Source organism: Ptychodera flava, chromosome 2 (genome assembly GCF_041260155.1).
Source record: "Ptychodera flava strain L36383 chromosome 2, AS_Pfla_20210202, whole genome shotgun sequence".
NCBI classification, from domain to species: Eukaryota; Metazoa; Hemichordata; class Enteropneusta; family Ptychoderidae; genus Ptychodera; species Ptychodera flava.
In genome coordinates, this window is record NC_091929.1 from 1,049,184 (window position 1) to 1,070,485 (window position 21,302).

The 21,302-nt window shown below is 37.5% G+C and overlaps 1 protein-coding gene across 1 annotated transcript in view; it reads left to right on the forward strand.

Moving 5' to 3' along the window:
• Positions 1–21,302, forward strand: part of LOC139151014 (serine-threonine kinase receptor-associated protein-like) — an 86,194-nt gene that overhangs the window by 51,420 nt on the left and 13,472 nt on the right. The window contains exon 5 of the mRNA XM_070723534.1: positions 9,564–9,701. Coding sequence (XP_070579635.1) covers positions 9,564–9,701 — 138 coding nt within the window. The remainder of the gene's footprint in view (positions 1–9,563; positions 9,702–21,302) is intronic.

A 21,302-nucleotide genomic window follows, 5' to 3' on the forward strand; every position in this document is an offset into this window, starting at 1 on the left:
TGCCAGTCTGTGTATGTCAGTCTGTCTGTATATGTATGTCCATGTTTCATACAATTGTTGACTTGTTTTGATAACTGTATGGGAGCGAACAGTGATGTTGTCACTATTTTTTAAACAGTAAGATCAAATATCACTGCATGGCGGCGATTTTGTTACAATTTTCTCATGTAGAGACCTATAACTCAGACATAGTTCCACCAGTATCATTCAAAGTTGGTACAAGGACATTGAACTATTTCATACATATGCTCATCAATTTGTTTCACGTTCTGTAGCAGTATCATGTCAATTACTGAAGTTTCGTAATTAGGCTGATATGTCAAGAAATTCTGCATCAAATTTCATGAAACTTTGTACAGATGTTAAACTCACATTGCTTTGACATTGAAAAAGACATTTATCAGTGTCATTTTAATTAATTTGTAATTGCATATGTAATGAACTTTCCTAATTAGAGTGATATATCCACAACTACAACGTCAAATTTGATGAAACTTGATACAGATGTTGATCTCATAGACTAAAGTGTTGTACCGGGTAAATACTGCATCAAACTTTATGAAATATGGTACCGGTGATAATCTGTTAGTGTTAGGATAGTATGCAAAAATGTTTTGCAACATCCTGTTGATTAATTCCTAGTTGACTCATTTAATGACCTTTAGGATGGCGGCCTACATTGGTTTTATGTTTTCATCACCATGGAACTCATTCTTGGCCATTGAGCGCCATCTGTATCAAAGTATTTTTATCACAGACCTAATTAATGAAGAGGACTCTATCCTCTCTGAGGACTTGTAATCAAAGTACCCATTAACAACTGGGGACTGTGTCATCAATGATGACTTGTTGAAAATATATAGTGTGAGGGGTTTCCTTGTCATCTTTGATGAGAAATATTGCTTTGAAAAAACTGTGTTGGCAACATGCAGCTCCACCTTAAAAGTCTATTTCATATTTGTGACATGTCCCTATAGCAAATAAAATAAATTTCATACAAAGCATGGACTTTTGTAATATGTCTAGGTAAAAAGTTTGGTAGAATTTGAGATTAGCTGTGATACTAATTGGCAATATAAACTTAGGGGTGAGGGGTAAGTGTTGGTTTTATTTCATCAACACTAAAGAAGATATTGTATTTTACAACATGTCATATCAAAGAAGAATAAATACCTTTCTAATGATAACCCAAGTATTAGCCAGGTTATGTTAAAAAATAAGCTCAGTAGACGACTTACAAGAAGACAGGTTTAACAAAGAGTATGCGAGTTGGCAATACAGTGATCTTGTGGTACTCTTCAAAGTATGACTGTTACAGCTACAGCATTCCAATATTTTTTAGCTCCGCTGTCAGCGACGCAGAGCTTATCAATGACAAATAGATTGATTTTCTGTCATTGTCCGTCATCCGTCAACAAATTGCCTTCTCCTCTGAAACCGCATGTCAGATTGCTTTGAAATTTTATGTGCAGTTCACTTAGGGTGACCTCACTTAAGTTTGTTCAAATTGTGGTGAAATTTGCATATTTGTATTTTTGGGGCATTTTTTGCTGTTTTTGGTAAAAAAATCTTCTCTGAAACCGCTTGTCCGATTGCTTTGAAATTAGATATGCAGTTTCAGGGTTTTACATCACTTTTTATTTTGGAGAGTCCCTTGGACCCCTGGTGTTAGAAAATGGGGGGTCCTTCATCAATATATGGGGTCCCAATTTATTTTATGGTCAGAAAATTTCATTCTCAAAAAACTACTCGTCAGATAGCTTTGATTGACATATTCTTAGGGATGATCCAATGTCATATTCAAATTATGATGAAATCTTCAATTGTGTATTTTTGCAGCTATTTTAGCCACTTTTTTCTGGCCACTGAAATTAGCTATCAAAGATTTCCACCTTCTTCATCAACATGTGTCAAAAATAGTTATTCTCTACATAAACACAGCGGAGCTATATCCTCCGTTAGGTCGCTTGTTCTGTTTAAAGTTCATTTCAAGTTTCAAACATGTTCCTCTAGCATACAAAACAAATTTAATATAAACCATTGCCCTTCGTATTATGTCCTGGTAAATAATTGGCAGAATTGGAGAATAGTTTGATGATAATTTGCGACATAAAACTTTTGGGTGAGGGGTAAGTTTCAATCCTATTTCATAATTGCATGTTGCAATATGTCTATTTAAAGCAAAATAAATTGCCTTTCAAATCAGACCCAACAAGCCATGTTATGTTAAAAAATAAGCTCAGCAGATGACTTACAAGAAGACAAATTTGACAAAAATGCATGTGGGCCGCAAAATCGTGATTTTCCAGTACTCTTCAAAACATGACCGTAACAGCTATTGAGTCCCTATATTTATTCTGTTAAAATTCCATTTCATATTCTAGGGATCCCAAGGCTTCTATAAAATACAGGTTTGTTACCCTGGGGGGGGGGGAAGCACGTAGATGCCCCCCAGTGTGCGAAATTAACATCGGTCCAACGGTCCAAGACCGACAGATTTCTCGTCGGGCCGAAAGTTTTTAGCAACATGTCGGTCCACATGACCGACTGGAATTTGGAAAAAATGATGAAAATTTCTCCGTCAAGACCTGTAACAGATGCAGATGATGACTGACTTTGAATCATGTGATTCACACTTGAATGTCATGCACCTATCAATGCTTTCCACCGAGGGAGTGCGGGGAAACAGGGGATATTGATCGCACTTCGGGTCCTGGTAGTGAGGAATTCGATCTCTATGGTACGCTAGACCTGGGGGAGGGTCGGTTGACAATGCCCTAGCATGGTAATGTTTTGTTTTGCGACATTTTACAATTACGAATAGTCTACATCACTTCACTAGTTCCACACTCCAAACTGTTCGGAATTTTTATAATACAGCCCTCCATTTTATCAAACTGACTCCGTTTTTGTTGCTTTGATTTAATTGAAACGTTCAAAACGTAAACGGTTCATAGAGCAGTTTAACATGCTGCTGCAGCAAGATTTCATTGGAAAAATACGCATTGAGCGTATAGAAATTGCCGACACCATGAAAGGCACACATCGCCACTCGTGGAAATGAATGCATGATTTCTGAGCGATTGCTGGGTCTCATTTCCCTTTGAAAGCTTAAAGTTATTAAAATGACTCTGAAAAGTTTGACAGACACTCGATACTGCTGAAAACCATCGCGACATGATCAGTTAATGATACCGTAAAATCTTAAGATGCGTAATTTTTTGCGACATTTAGGCCAACAGTATACAGTGAGTTTGCATGCCTGTCGTAAAACGGTATACATCTAAACAATTTGAAGCCCTGCTCTAAGAATAATTTGAAGCCCTGCTCTCGGCCTCTAAGAGAATACACGACGGATCGTGCAACTCGACAAAACTGTTATGATAAGGCTGGCGCTTTGTTCTATAAAATGTACACTTGTTATCAAGTCGATATATCGTGGTAACAGTCGGCCTTGTGAACTTTGGTTGAAGACCAACGAGCAAGCAAGATGTTTTAGCGGTCCATAAACAAACGCAGCGAGACGTGAACTTGACTGTCGACTGCAGGTAGCACAATTGGGCAGTCGTGTAACATCTATAGTCCTTGTATCGGGCGTAGTTCAAAACCATTGAGGTAAAAAAATACCTCCATGTTCAAAACCAAATATGTTTAGTCGACAGCACTGTTCTCGTTGTAGGTTTTTGTCTTAATGTCAATTTATCTAATATGTATACCGTATACTATTTTGAATAAAAAGACTTGTATGAAAAAACAATCGAGAAAAAGTTATGATACTTGCCCTTTTAATTAAAAGTATAACTTTATCTATTTCTTCATGAATGCATCAGAGGCTACATTGAAGCATATTTATTCTTTGAAAAATGTTGAAAGTAATCCATACGCCATATCAAAATACATACTGAGTATTTTCTCTCTTCTGTTTTAAATTACAATAAAAAGACGTAGTGATCAATGTTTACATAAAAATTTTATTCATATACTCCCCTTACTCATGACTGTTTTCAGGGTACTAAGCTATTCACTCACTCTTCTACCACTCGCGTTAGCTAATTTCAGAAGTGATTTTCAGCTCGCCAACCATTTTCAAATCAAAATATCACATGCCCTGGTGTAGTGTGCAATTGTATACAGCAATGTAGAGAACACCATCCCCCATAGAAAATCGTGAGAGACAAACTTTCTCGCTTTCATCATCCACATGTAACCAGTGCATGAGCCTGTATTCCCCGACCCCTGGATGTTTGACATAATTTTATAGTCCAAGAGTAGGGGATTTGACATGGCTAGAAAAAAATGTCAAATTCTCCTGTTAGTCCCATAGTCCCTCCCCGTGGTGGAAAACATTGATAAATGCATGCGCATGACAGTGAGAAAGACGAGGGCTGTGATCTTTTTGAGATTGCAAATAATGTAGATGAATGATTCATGATCATTCACTTACACTATTCTGCAAGCTCTGTAAACAAAAGTCTTTTGGAGTGAATACTTGCTGACTATATTGATAAAAGGACATGGAAAATTGAAGATTACAACATTCAAAAGCATAGTATTGGTGGAGAGAGTGTTGACTTTAATGCCAATACAGGTCATGAACAACAGTTTCTGCATTTATTGAGGACCAGAAGTTTGTTGTAAGGACCTGAAGCTTTGGCTTGGTGCAGTCCCTTATGACCTGAAGCTATTTTCTCTTAATTTCGCACACTGATGCCCCCTCGGGTCAATGGTCTAATAGATTGTTAGTAATGGCTGCTGTATCAGCAATACAAGGAGGCATAGAAAATTTTCCAAATGCGTCTTATAGAAGAATATATAAAAAGTATATTTATAAAAATAGAGAGTCATCAACAGTTTATATTACTATAAGGAGAAAATGCCAATAGGACTACAGGGGCTTGTTTTCAATTCTTACTTTTTATAGCTGTGCATTAATAGTTCATTGCATATGAATAAAATGCTCATTCACTATGAATCAGTATACCCTTACCCATTTTTCGTGGTACATGCAAATCAAAAACCAGCCCAGATTGGTAGTGCATCCCAAAATATCCAATGTGAACATCTTTTTTCTTGGTCAGCTGATCCTAAAGAACAAAAAAATACCCATGTAGTAGGGATGTGGGGATGCACAGTGGGCCCCTCCAGCCCAGGGACTATTATAATTATATGTATTGCGCATGCGCGGAAGCCTCGAGGTTTAGTCTGAGGCGATCACCGCCATCTTGGTTTGTCATTGGTAAAGTTATTTCTGTTTGGTTGTTTCGAGAATTAAAGGGATAGTCCACCCAAATATCAACCTGCCTTTAAAAGTTGAAGAGGATTATTTTTGTAACATTTATGATGAAAAGATGAAAAATGTGCTTTTTATTCTCCTAGAAATTAATGTTTTATTAACTGATGTGTATGACGCCATTTTAGCGATATGGAAGCGCCACCTATCGGAATTCCTCAGAGAGGCTTGACATTTGATGACGTAAAGTTTTTGTGTTTGGTTGAGGAAGTTAGGGGGTATCGCTAGGGGGTCTGATCTACCGTACGTTTGTATTGAGCTGCTGCCCTATGGATACACTTTGCCTCCAACCTTATAACTTTGAACCGGAATTCAGCGATACTGAACTCCAGGATTTCGAACTTGGTGTTTCTGACAAATACACGGACACATCGATAAATTCAGAAGTAAAAAAAGGGCACATGGCTCCACCAGTTACCGAAGGAAGCTGTACAAGCATGGCTCTTTTGGTAGCTCCATTATAAGTAACAACGTTACAGGAGGCCATGTTTGGAGCTGAACCACGTTCCCCCCACCGTGGCTGAACACATCTTCGATATCGCCAGGTGACAAAACGAACTCAACTTAGCCAAAATGATTGTATATTTGGGCAAAACATTTTGATCAGCATTGCAAGCTAGCTGTTATCACTTGAAAAAAAATGATGTTGGATTTCAAATGCCCGAAGAGAACTGTATGACGACATTGCTCCGCCTATTTAGCCATTACAACGCTGGTTTTAAAATACGGATAACTCTTTTTATGACAAAGAATGGTTATCGAAAATTGCCAATTCAAAGTGCTAGTTTTTCAGTTACATATAGAAAAAGAATGAACGAATGACGAGATAATTCCAAGCACCGTTCCCCATTGGAGAGGGAGGAGAGACAAAGCGGACGACCGGAAACGACTCATCTGTCCGACTCTAAATGGAGTGTCCCTCATCTAACAAACAATAGTTATACATACACACTTTCATGTTCTCTGGGGCACTAAATTAAACTTCAAACACACTTTCATGTTCTAGGGGCACTAAATGAAATTTCAATTTATCCTTTCAAAGTACAGTCATAAAACACACTGAAATTTTCCCGTTCTCACAACTCACATTGAACTTTAAACGTAAGTTATTGGTAATTAGAAACTGCCACGGAGGTAGGAAGAGATCGCGAATCCGAGTAGCCGCTTTCTGCTGTCAATTTGGTGCAGTCTTGGAAAAAATAATTGAGAATGGTCAAAATCTGAAAGCCACGACCTCATGACCAGTTATTTGGAAAATTTTTCGGAAAAATTCAACACTTTACAGCAACGTCCAGGCGACAGGTCTTGGAGAGTAACCGAAAAAATCACAAGTGTGAAAGTCAACCCTGACTTCGCCACCGGTCGTGGACAAAAAGTCAGAAAAAATTCAACACTCTACATTCATGAACTGGCGACCGGTCATGAAAAAACAAAAAGATAAAAAGTAAAACAACTGAAAGCCTTGACCTGGCGACCTGTCGTGGAGAAAAATTACTGACAAACATCTAAATCTGAAAATCACGACCTCACAACCGGTCTTGGAGAAAAAATGTAAAAAAAATCAATGGCTCTTTACAGCCACAACCTGGCGACAGATCGTGGAGAGAAAATAAAAAAAAAACAGTCATAAACTTGAAAGCCACTTCTTCACGGTCAAGGAGAAAAATTACTGAAAAAAGTCTAAAACCTGAAAGCCACGACCTCGCAGTCGGTCTTGGAGAAAAATGTCAGCAAAAATTCAACACTAAAAAGTTATAGCTACGACCTCGCAACCGGTCGTAGAGAAAAATTACAGAAAAAAGGAATGAAATAAACTACCTTCGACAGATCGGGAGCGGGAAGATGGTGAAATTAAAAAGTCATGTACTATTATATAGCAGTATGGAGAGAAAGCAGCCCTGAGAAAAAAAATCTGAATCACGGTTACTCTACACTACAAGAGTAACGGTGTCTGAATAGCCTGACTGAGAAACGTAAAATATTTTCGATCACACATATTGAGTATCTGATTCCATTTTTCCACTCTGGAACTTAGAGTTTTCAGGCTTTAGCTCCATGATGTTATTATAAGTGCTGCTGAGCTTGAGTGGCGTGTTTGAATTACGATATGATGTACTCTGAATCTTTGGCGCGGCGTAATTACGTGGACATTTCTAGAAACCTTACAACAGAGAGCCTCGTTTTCACTACAATCCAATATGGTCGTCGACCGGTCTTGTAGCGTGCTTATATAAAACGTTGGTTCATTTGGACCATTTTATGAAATCCATGTGATTAGTTATTTCGGGAAAATCCCTTGTAATTCTGCACTAGCAACAGAGTAACGAACTTCACTTACTGCTTCTTGTTTTTATTAACAATTTAGAGGCAAAGTGCTCATTATTTTTTTCTACGACACAAAAGTATGGCTTGCTGCCGTGGTATCGTAAAAAAATTCAACTCACAGCACGGATGCCCGATAATAAAGTTTACTTTGACGTGCCTATTTTTTCTAAATGGAAGAAAAGAAATTTTGTCTGAAATTTTTCAGACATCAATGAAAGTTGTCATCTACGTATCTTCTTCTTCTTTCTCGAACTCTTTTGCACCAATTCTTGGTTCCAGATAACGCTCAACATACGGATCGTTTCCGGTGACGTGACGCGCGGGTGCTAGTTGCGTTGATGAAGTTAAACATTCCTGAGCAAAAATAAAACTTTCTGAGTTCAATTGATCACGCAAACTTTATTATGTTTTAAATACCAATGCAATGTCATCAAAATAACAAGAATAATAAGACTAGTAAGCTATTTGTAGGAAAGATGATCCCAAAAAACTCTCTTGCGGTTCAGAAAAATCATAAATATTTAAACCATTGAGAAACCCTACGAGTGACGCCTCTTAATATTATTTTTGCTGATTCTTTTGAAAACATCAATTCAAGAGACTACAACTCTGTCCTGCAACTTTTGATTTTACTGGGTAAATGGAGTATCCATAAATATTGGATATTTCAGGCAAACACACCAATCGAAGTTATATTAAAGAATGAATTTACCTTAAGATACAACTTAGAGAAGAAAATATATTATAGAGCAAATATAATGGAAATATTTGAGAAAGTTAATAATTTGATTTGAAAGTCTATATTTTTCTTCCAATTTTTCTCGTAATGATTTCCTTTTATTCTGTATTTCTTTCATATATATAACATAAGACATTTTAATAAAAGATAAAAAAAAAATATTTAAACCATTAACCTCTTTTTTTTATGGAAAGTCTCTCCCATAATCGCCCTTGATGCCCTCCTTTTCACCAGTGCATTTGCTTTCCGGTGTAATTTTGTGGTACAGCATCATCTTGAAGTCTTTTCCTAATCCCAATTTGATTAGGGATTGTCAAACTGCTGATAAAGTCCTTCTCTTTGAAACGGCATTCGCATACGTAAAAACATGCACTGTGCTTATAATTTTGAAAATTTATGTCAGTGCCAATCTTTACCAGCAACAATTTCTAGAGGCGGTGTTTTTACTTCTGTTTCGAATCATGCTGAATGCCTCATCGAAATTTCACTCACGATTATTGGTACATCCGTAACACTTACAGGCAGGCATAAGCTGTTAATGAGACACCCTAGATCAGACCCCCCAGGCCAATGCATCAAAACACGAAAACTTTACGTCATCATCCGGGCATTTCTCCCGGCATGCTTTGCGAGGAAGTAGACAATATGGTCACGCACAGTCAGCTATAAAGGTCTCCATATTGACTGATTTTGATACTTATTTTTATAGATAACTTCAACAAATCGCTGTTTCTGTGCAAAAAGTAATGATAAATGCTTTTATAACATAAATATAAACGTGTATAAAGCTGATTATATTTTGGGGTGGACTATTCCTTTAACATTATTACTTCAGCCAGTGTTGAGTCTTGTAGTGTATTTCTGGAAGTATTCCAAGGAGGTATATCGATTTTAATCATTTTACATCAATGCTAATGTTTTAATACAACGATAGTTGTGTGACAACGGACGATGGTTGTGTTTGACGCAGTGTGGGCCTGCCGGTGTGTCCATGTCATATACTAACATGACCAGATTGGGAAATGGCGATCGCTCAAATTGAGTCTTCATTATTGAATAATGCCTTGTGCACTCTCAGCATTTGTGAAATCAGCATGGGCAACTCGCGATATCTATATCAAATGGTTCTGTGTTTCATGGTCAAAAGAACCTAATCATCAAGTCCATTAACTAATTAATTTTTTCATACATTGTTTTATCCATGTCTAGGTTATGGGATATCAGTACACAGACTGAACAAATGAAATTGGAATTTGATTCCAGTAACCTAAGTCTGGATTTCAGCAGTGATGGTACTATTCTAGTGGTTACTCATGGCAATGCTATCTCCTTCTACAACAGTGAAAAGTAAGCACATGTAAAGAATGATATTGGCAATTCTCATCACTTTGTATCACCCTACATCCACCATTCTCATGACCATTGCAAGACCATATATCCACCATTCTCATGACCATTGCAAGACCATATATCCACCATTCTCATGACCATTGCAAGACCATACATCCACCATTCTCATGACCATTGCAAGACCATACATCCACCATTCTCATGACCATTGCAAGACCATACATCCACCATTCTCATGACCATTGCAAGACCATACATCCACCATTCTCATGACCATTGCAAGACTCTACATCCACCATTCTCATGACCATTGCAAGACCATACATCCACCATTCTCATGACCATTGCAAGACCATACATCCACCATTCTCATGACCATTGCAAAACCATATATCCACCATTCTCATGACCATTGCAAGACCATATATCCACCATTCTCATGACCATTGCAAGACTCTACATCCACCATTCTCATGACCATTGCAAGACCATACATCCACCATTCTCATGACCATTGCAAAACCATATATCCACCATTCTCATGACCATTGCAAAACCATATATCCACCATTCTCATGACCATTGCAAGGGCATATATCTACCATTCTCATGACCATTGCAAGACCATACATCCACCATTCTCATGACCATTGCAAAACCATATATCCACCATTCTCATGACCATTGCAAGACCATATATCCACCATTCTCATGACCATTGCAAGACTCTACATCCACCATTCTCATGACCATTGCAAGACTCTACATCCACCATTCTCATGACCATTGCAAAACCATATATCCACCATTCTCATGACCATTGCAAGACCATATATCCACCATTCTCATGACCATTGCAAGACCATACATCCACCATTCTCATGACCATTGCAAGGGCATATATCTACCATTCTCATGACCATTGCAAGACCATATATCCACCATTCTCATGACCATTGCAAAACCATATATCCACCATTCTCATGACCATTGCAAGACCATATATCCACCATTCTCATGACCATTGCAAGATTCTACATCCACCATTCTCATGACCATTGCAAAACCATATATCCACCATTCTCATGACCATTGCAAGACCATATATCCACCATTCTCATGACCATTACAAGACCATATATCCACCATTCTCATGACCATTGGATGACCCTACATCCACCATTCTTATGACCTGTGCAAGTCCCTTCATCCACCATTCTCCTGAGCATTGCATTACCCTACATCCTAATAATTTTCATTAGTTTGATTCCACAACTATTTGACCGAACACCTGGAAACAGCCATCAATGTTCAGTTATTACTGAACTTTATCATATACCTGTGCCCATATCGCCTCATCCTTGTTACGTTTACCGTAAAATATCAGTTGTGTAGTATTTCAAGGTAAACGTCGGGATATGTACGATAAACGTCATCGATTTTGGAATGTTCCCGGACTTCATTTGCAATTTGCTGGTAAACCAATGTAAACAAACAAAATGGCTGCAGGCCTCTGCCTGCAAAGCGATATCGCCGACGTAAAAATTTGAAGGGCTTTGAGGAACACAGATATTTCGGGTTGGTTAATATGGAAATGACATGTTGAGTCTTGTTATGTTTTCCCATGGTTTTTTAGTCACCACGGACACTGTCCGGGGGGACTTAAGGGTTTGGTCATGTCCGTGCGTCTGTCCGTCTGTGCGTGCATCCGTCCGTTCATGCAGATATCTCAGAGACGCCTGGAGCAATTTTGTTCAAACTTGGTACAAGGATTATGACTTATGCCATACATATGCACATCGATTTGTTTTACGATCTGATCCAATATGGCCGTCTAGCGGCCATTTTGTTTCATGTATTTGATGTCGGTGCGTATGTTCACGCAAATTTCTCAGTGATGCTTGGAGTGATTCCATTCAAATTTGATACATAGATTACCCTATTTGTTATACATATGCACATTGATTTTTGTTTTGATCCAGTCTAAAATGGCTGCGTGGCGGCCATTTTGTTTCCTATATTTGACGACTATGCGTTCGTTCGTAAATTTCTCAGCGATTACGGGCGCGATTGCATTGAAAGTTGGTACATATAGTAATCCCTATGTCATATATATGCACGCCGATTTTTGTAATGAGTTGATCAAAAATGGATGTGTGACGGCTGTTTTCTTTCCTGTATTTGATGTCCATCCACAGGGTTGCCAGGTATGATCCACAGGGGTTCCAGGTTGGTATTAATATTAATGCTGTGTCCCTGCATAGGGGCTCATGAATGCAGATATCTGAGATATGCCTGTGCCAATTCTTTTTAAACTTGGTACAAGGATACTGCACTATAGCATACATATGCAGGTCCATTTATATTGGTGTGGCATGCATAATTAGTGCTAATTTGATTAATTCAGGATTAGAGGGCTGTTTCTGGTACAACTGTGCCAAATTTGATGAAACTTTGTGCAGATGTTTTTCACACAGAGTTCTAATATCAGTCAATGACATATGTCAGTATTGCATCAATTAATTGCTAATTTGCATATTTGATGAATTTTTGCAATGAGGGTGATGTCTAGAATATACTGCAAGGGATTTAATGAAACAAGTGTACACATCTTTAGCACATAGCCCTACAATAGCGTACAAAGACACTTAGCAGTATCATGTTAATTAATGGCTAATTTGCATATTTCGTTCCTTTTCCTAATTAGTGGGCTATCTCCAGAAATACTGTTTTAAATTTTACGAAATGTGATGCAGATGTTGATCTATCAGTATTATAATACTATATGAACACATTAAGGAGTATCATGTCAATTAATTGCTAATTTGCATATTTAATGAACTTTCATAATTATTGTCATATGTCTAGTAATGCTGCGTCAAATTTAATGAAACATTGTACATATTTTTCCCTTCTAGTAGTCAAATGGCGTGCGGAGATATGTAGCAGTTTCTTATCAAATAATTGCTTATTTGCATATTTAATGAATTTTGGTAATTAGGCTGATATGTCAAGAAAGAGTTCAACAAATTTCATGAAACTTGGTACAGATGTTGAGCTCAAATTGCTTTAACATTGAAAAAGACATTTATCAGTGTCAAGTTAATTAATTTGTAATTGCATATGTAATTAACTTTTCTAATTAGAGTGATATATCCACAAATACTGCGTGAAATATGATGAAACTTGGTACAGATTTTGATCTCATAGTTTTGTAAGTACAAATCAATGACACTTAGTGTCATATATATATATATATATAAATTAATTAGTAGTTTGCATTTACATAATGGATTTTTGTTTTTCGACTGCAGAACAAGCAAATGTCACCACAGACACTGTCCCGAAAAGTCTTGCCGGTGATAACAATGACATAGCTATTCTAGATCGATTGTTCATTGCAATGGACTCTGATACATTCGTCTCAACGTTCTGTGATAATATCTTGAAAGTATACGAATATGATAAAAGGGAAATCACCGAATTCTTACAAGGACTCTCACCAGTTGGTCAGTCACTGAAGGATAATCTGCTGTTTATTAGGCTTAAAATCTACGAGCAGTTTCAAGCTTTATTCCCTGAATATCATAAGTATGTGATGTTCAATAGGCGAAAAGTTGACCTTATATCTGACGATATTTACTTGATAGGTTACTCGCTTGCCAACAAAAGGCTTGACAAACGACTTACTAAAGTCATGAAACTCATTGGTGTTGCCGCAGAGACATCTCATGAAGATTCTATTTGTCACAATGATTCCGCAGACTTAACTGAAACTTGTATTGTTTTACGTGATACAGTAACTCATTTGTCCACTGCTGTGTGTAACCTCACAGACGAAATTAATTTACTTCGTCAAAAAGTCGCTTTGCTGGAAATGCGTCTTTCAAGAAATGATCATGATGCTCAACAATTACAACAGCAACACCACCACCGTAACACAAACCGACGGGATGATGTAATCAAGAATGTAGCTACCCAAACAGATGGCATTCATGTAATTGATATAACATCTCCAGCTACAGGTGATACTTATGCAAAACGTGTGCTGTCGTCCTCTACTGACACACAAGCGGAGTTACATGTAGGGAGCAGTCGTCAGCTTGTTGAGGCGGAAACCGATTCCCAACATCACAGACAACCAAGTTGTCCATCAAATATGCCACTCACTGATAACACTCAGATTGTACGCAGTCCTCCTGATACTAGTCGGGGTGAGGAGCAACACTATGATTTTCAGCTACAGAGACATCAGAGATGTCAGGTGCGACGTGGAGTTAACCTTAGGGCAACTCAGCGAGCAGAAGTTACGGGTTCCGGCTCGCGTAGTTTTGGCATTTCTGCGGCCAAAACAATTGAGCGTGCCGGTAACCGCAATCAAGTTTGTGCAATCTACATCGGTAGTCTTGATGCACAAACGTCTACTGATAATATCAGAAACCACCTCTGTAAGATTGGCGTGTCGCATGTCACCGACGTAATTAAACTGAACTGTCGAATTTATGGCCAGTCTTCGTTTTGTGTTTGTGTGGACTCTACCGACGATGAAGACACAGTTTTCAAGACACAGAATTGGCCCAGTGGCACTCGTATTCATCCTTACAGACAGAGAACACAACGTATGTATCGAGACAATCGTGCAACAAGAAGTTATAATCATCGAGTACAACTGCATGCGCGAGATAATCGTGCCTACTCGCAACGATTTAATCATTTTGATCACCAACATTCGGATTTTAACAGAGGAACTGTTTTCTAATTTGTTGTTTTGTCTAGTTTAATGTTGTCATGTGCGCTCTGTTATGATTTATTGTTTTTGGTTGTATCGTGTTTTAAATCATGTTTGGTATTATCAAAGATTTTAGAGTTTGGTCCTTTAATTGTAAGGGCTTGAAATCCTCCTTTGATTCAGTTGATACTGTTTTCAATGACCACAACTGCGATATTTTATTCCTTTGTGAACATTGGCTTACAGCCCAGGAATTGTCTTCTTTTAATACTCAGCTTATTGACAAGAAAAGATGGGTAAACATGAAGTCAAGCATTGATCCTACCGAATCTACGATCGGGCGTCCTTATGGTGGCGTTGGTTTCATCGCAAAGAAAATCCCAGGTGTATCTTATAGAGCACTGTCTGTCGATTCCGATAGAATTTCTGGTGTACAAATTATTTCAAATGGTAAAATTTTATTAACGATTTTTGGGGTTTATCTGCCATACTTTAGTGGTCGCTCTGATCAAATCGACCTCCTGAGTGAAACACTAAATATTTTACAGTCATCCATCGATACTATGGATACATCTCCTGTCATGATTGTGGGGGATATGAATGCTTCACTTCCTATTGGTAATCAGCTTGGTAAATATTGGTACTGTCGACATCCATTTACTAAACATAGTTATATTTTGTATGATTTCTTATGTAGCAATGAATTTCAAGTTGCTAATTTCAATTATCCACAAACTGCTATGTATACCTTTTTTAATGACAATGCGAGGTCATATATTGACCATGTTTTTTGCTCTAGTTCAGCTTTGAATATCATTTCTGACTGTAAAATTATGTCCGACTTTCCTTTAAATGTAAGTGATCATTTCCCTTTGTGTACAACTCTTAATTTTTCCTTTGGATCACCTCATGTTGGTAGTACAGATACAAATTGTGTATATGCACCAAAATTTTCAGTTATCAATTGGTCAGATGAGAGACTCCGCTCTGCTTACAGTAATTATGTAACTGATGCAGCAACGACACTAAAAACTGTGAACCTTGATGATGTTACCAACAGGGATAATGCCCATGATATTGTTGATTCTATGTGCAAAGAGATTGTTGATATCATACATAATTCATGTGTTACAAAGGGCATTACAAGAAAAATAATTGGTGGAATAATGATTGTCTTATATCACGTAATAGGCAACGTTTTTGGTTTAATATCTGGAAATCCTGCGATAGGCCTCGTACAGGCCACATTTACATGTGCTATAAAGCAGCCAAAAAGGCATATCGTAACGCTTGCACTACAGCTATGAACAGTACGTTGAACCGTACACCTGGTATGCTTAATTCACTTTATTCTTGTCGTTCCCTACGTAAATTTTGGAATTGTATCCGTCAGCTGAAACATGATGGTTCTTTAAATGATGTTGATAAGTGTATTGATATAATGAAATTTTATGATCACTTTACCTGCAAATTTAGCAGGCCTAACTATATCAGTGATGTAATTTCTTCTGCTACGGAAAAGGTTTCTGAAAAATGTAATGATCTTTCGAATGTTACTTTTCCCGATTTTGTTATGTCAGAGACTATGCTGGTGAGATATATTCAGAAACTCAGGAGTGGTTGTGCACCAGGGGCTGATGGTGTCATGTCTGAACACTTAAAATATGCAATTAACTCAAAGATTATTTATCATCTAAGTGCGATGTTTTCAATATGCTTTAGGTTTGGTATTGTTCCTACGTCTTTTTTGAAAGGCGTACTTATTCCATTATTGAAGAAACCTACACTAGATCCTGCTGTACCAAACCATTATAGGCCATTAACATTGTCAAATACCTTTTCTAAGATTCTTGAACTGTATATTCTTGATGTATCTGGGAATCACAAATTTAGTGATCTACAATTTGGGTTTATACCCGGCAGAGGAACCACTACTGCTGCTGCACTTGCAAATGATGTCATTTTATACTGTACTAAACGAGGTTCACCTGTTTATACCTGTTCGCTTGATGCTGAAGGTGCATTTGATGCCGTACCTCATGACATTTTGTTTTGTAAAGCGATAGATGTGATTCCTGATCACTGTTGGTTGATGTTGGTGTACTGGTACAGGCATCTTAATGTACAAATTAAATGGGGTTCTAGATTGAGCGAATCAATTACGGTATCTGTAGGCACTCGACAAGGGGGGTTATCATCACCCTTTCTTTTTAATTTGTTCTATCAAGGTCTTGTTGATGAACTCACGGCGTGTGTTGGTGGCATCAATATCAGTAATGTTTCTTTTAATGTCTTTTGTTACGCTGATGACATAATGTTAGCTAGTCTAACCAGCACAGGTCTTCAAAATATGATTAATACTGCTCAGAGATATATTACAGAACATGGTTTAAGCTTTAATCCAAAGAAAACAGATTGCGTTATTTTTGGCGGTGTGTAGTCTTACTCCTGGTCCATTTTGGTCTCTGGATGGAGTAAGACTTGCTGAATGTGAAAGTGTGAATTATCTAGGTGTTACATTGTCATCTCTTAATACCAATGTACATATTTTGAATAGAATTAATGCTTGCAGAAAGGCATTTTATGGTTTTCAAGGTGCCGGCTTCCATAATGGTAATAGTAAATATGATATGCTTGCCTATGTATGGAATGCTGCCATTAGGCCAGTTCTGACGTACGGTATTAACTGTGTACATGTTTCCAAATCTTCTCTGAGTGAGGTTGAAAAGACTCAAGCTAAGTTGCTCAAAGCTGGTTTTGGTATTCACAAATTTTGTAGAAGCACTCAGTTCCTAAAAGCGCTCAATGTCATGACTATTGAAAAATCATTAGAGATAAGTTCTCTCGAACTACTGAAATCAATCTTCGCTGACAATTCACGTGCTCGTTGTTTTTATTTGCATCTTTTGAACATGAATTTTCGTGGTAATCTGAACGGTCACACGGATTTACTCTCACATGTTAATAAGATCTGTGCAAAACATAATGTTTCTTTCTTTCGTTACATCTTCGTAAACATTATTCAAATTCTGTATTAAAAAGTATGAAGACTTTTCCTACTCCGGATGGATTAACGGACAGTATACGTCGTCTTTTATTGACAAGAGGTGTACATAATAGGCACATTCTTAACATGTTGCTGATGCCGTTTTAGCTCTGTTCTGCGTTGTTTTGTTGTATTGTATCTTGTTATTTTTGGTATATTATGTATTTTTTCTCTTCTTTTTGAAGGCTAAATAAATAAATAATAATAAATAATGATAATAATAATGTCCAAAGTACTGCATCAAACTGTATGAAATATGGTACCGGTGATAATCTGTCAGTGTTAGGATAGGATGCAAACATGTTTGGCAGCATCCTGTCAATTAACTACTAATTGGTTCCAAGACAAGAAATTTGACCTTTTTAATCTAACAATTCTCTAACGGTTAAAAAGCTCAGAACCCCCGTAAAGTATACATTTTCTGAAAGCCTAGATATAGGGGAACATTTTGGTAACCACAGTGTCACCATTGTTTACATAACTATCACGTGACAAGGTAATTTGCATAACCTTTCAAAAATCGGTTTTCCCTATGTTTTGTCTCAATACTTCAAAATATCTGACTCAAACTTGCTGGAATGCAAGCTGTCACAACACTCTTCCAAAGTGTGTCTCAGATTTTTTATATCTTACTTTTTTTGGAGCACAATTTTAAAGAAATCAACTACGGTTAAATTCACTTCTCTGGAAGTTTTTCTGGCATAAAAACAGTTTAAGAAGGTTTAAAAAAATTCTGAGACACACTTTTGAAGACCTTCACGACAACTTGCACTCACACAAATTCAGCAACATATCTCAAAGCATTGAAACAAAACATACGGAAAACCGATTTTTGAAAGGTTATGCAAATTACCTGTCACGTGATAGTTATGTAAACAATGGTGACACTATGGTTACAAAAGTGTTCCCCTATATCTAGGCTACCCGAAAATATACAATTTACGGGGGTTCTGAGCTTATTAAACACTAGAGAATTGTTAGTTTAAAATGGTCAATTTCTTGTCTTGGAACCTTAACTACTAATTGATTCATTTTAATGACCTTTTGTAATTAGTATGGCAGCTTACAGTAGTTCTCTCAGAGGACTTGTAATTAACCCTTTTCCTGCCAGACAGTATCAATTTCCCATCAGCCAAGTCAGTAAAAAGCGGTTTTGAACCAAAACACGACGTATTTTCACCCACTTGGCTTGGTCTGTTATAGTATCTTTAGTCCAAAAAAATCAAGTTAACAGTATTTATGTTTTCAATAGCCTTCAAATGTACAGTATTATGTTAAAATACACCATGTAGAATATGTTGTGTTTCATTAATTTTAACCATCTTGACCTGGTGGTGAAATATGGACTTGGCAGGAAAAGGGTTGAAGTACCCATTAACAAGTGGGGACTGTGTCATTGTCAATGACTTGTCTGTTAAAGTTCTGTTATTTTTTAGACAAACTGTATCAAACATTCTGCCATTTGCATGGCATGGTCTACCTCCGAACAGGTAGCGAGCACGTGGCGTGACAATGATGTCACACGCGTGACACCTGTTGACATGGCAACTCTCAGTGTAAACAAACAAAATGGCGGTTCCTCTCTGTGCTGTACAACGATCAAGCCACTCAAAATCAGGAGAGATTTAAAGTAAAGGACAGTTTTTGATCAGTTGCAATTGTTATAGCATATTGTTCCTTCTGTACGATGATTTTGAATCCCAGTGTCTTTCTTCTTGAGGGTCATTGAGATATGGAGGACTTGCAGCGATGTCTTGTGTGATGTTGACTTTGTGGTAAGCTCATAGTTTATGAATGAAACCTGTTCACACAAATATTTCTATATTTATATGCAAGGCGCAATAAAGTAAAGCCTCAAAATTTAAGGTTTTTCATAAGTATTAGTAAGATTCTGGGCATAGGTATGTAATAAATAGGTTATTACCCAATATTACCTGTTCCTTGCATCATATCAGCATTTGTGTCATTTGTGCTGCGTCAGTCTCGTGTCTGATGTTGATACAACACAGGAACATGCAATATTGGGTATTACATCATACTTATATATTGATGTCCCAAATACAGTGATCTGATTGGTCGAGACGTGAAAAGAACCATGATATATTGCAGTGTTCGCGCTAGGATTTTTTTCAAATTAGCCACGGTCTGCTGGTGTGGCTAATTGATGCAAAAAACCATTAGCCACAGCAAAAATTGATTAGCCAAGCAAATATTTTACTCAAAACACAAAGATGTGCAACTGATGTGACTCTCTTATTCAAAGTAAACAATTTTGGACGTCACTGGAACATTTCTAAACACACTTCAAGGTGTATAGGTTCCCAATCCAAGGATGAGCAAATCATTTTTGAGTCACTAACTCTCTAATCCCCAGGCTAGAAGGCAAAAAAATTGCTAGCCCAGCATGTTTCAACTGGCCTGCCTGTGGCTTGTGGTTTCACTGCCTGCTCTCCAGCTGCAAAATGTGACGGAAAAATTGCATTTGACATGAAGATTTTTCCTAAATTAACATAACTTGTGTACCAAAAACTATAGCAAGATACCACATACTTTTTTCTCCTTGTCTTTGATGATACAAATCAGTTATTTTATTAGCGTAGAGCATGACCGTTTATACATGATATGACTATACTATACTTTTGTGCTTTCCTACAACCTCGGGAGCTCCATGTGAATATCTCTGTGAACACAATAACCCTATGCATTGGAAGTATTCTGCTCCTTGGTACCCATATAATAATTGCGGAAATAAATGAAATTACAACAACAGCAACGAAAACAAAACCCACACAAAATAGCATTGCATGCGATCGCAGTGTCCAATGGCGGTTGACTACTACATGCATGTGTTGTATTAAAAAGCATGGACGGTCATGATGCAGGGATAGATACTTATTTTTTTATCCACTTGTCCTTCGGGCAAGTTGGGGGTTAAATTTACTTGTCTGAATGGAAAAAAACACTTGCATGTAGAAGTTACGTGGTTTGAAAAAAGTGAAAACATTGATTTTTCATTTCACACTGTATCATTAATATTCTTGAAAATATTTCTAAGAAAGTAAACATACAAGCATATAAAATGTTAGGGCTTAATGTACAAATAATAACAGCCATTTCCACTGTACCTCCAAGGTATTTTTTCAGTTTTAACTGAACTATATTATAGAAAGAAAAAAATCTTTACTAGTTATAAAGGAATGCTTTGAAGCTTCTGAAAAATAATGTACTTCTTTGTCATGTTTTTACTGTGCTTATATCATCCCTCACCACTATGAAGTTTTGATTACCACTGCGCTAAACCAGTCTCCCTTGTTTTTCTAATGACCTAGGTGGTCTTTTTAATGCTCATGCGCAGACTCAGTGGAGCTTCAACCAACAACTTAAAGTGTCCGTGTTTACCGTGTATTTGAAAGCTGAATTTCCTGATGTAAAATTCGCTCCAATTGCTTCTTGACAATTGTTTTGCTGCAGGCAATGCGGTTCTACATGTTGTTTGTCTCCCGATCGACTTTACTAAGTACTCTCCTCAGCTGTCTCCTACATTATGCTAGCCCATCGGGCTAGTAGAGGTACCAAAAATTACTTGCCCAGTTAGTAGAGGTACCAAAAATCACTCGCCCGGCAGTAAAAACTGCTAACCTGTGAGCTCGTTGTAGTGGATTTGCTCACCCCTATACAATGTATTCTATTCTGGTGAACGGAGTATCCGGGTCGGTTCCAACACCCGGAAGTAATAGTGTAGAGGTAATCGTAGTTGGGTGATTGATCCAACGATGTGTCCAAACAATTTTGGGGGCAAAAAATTCAATTCGCAAGCGTGGCT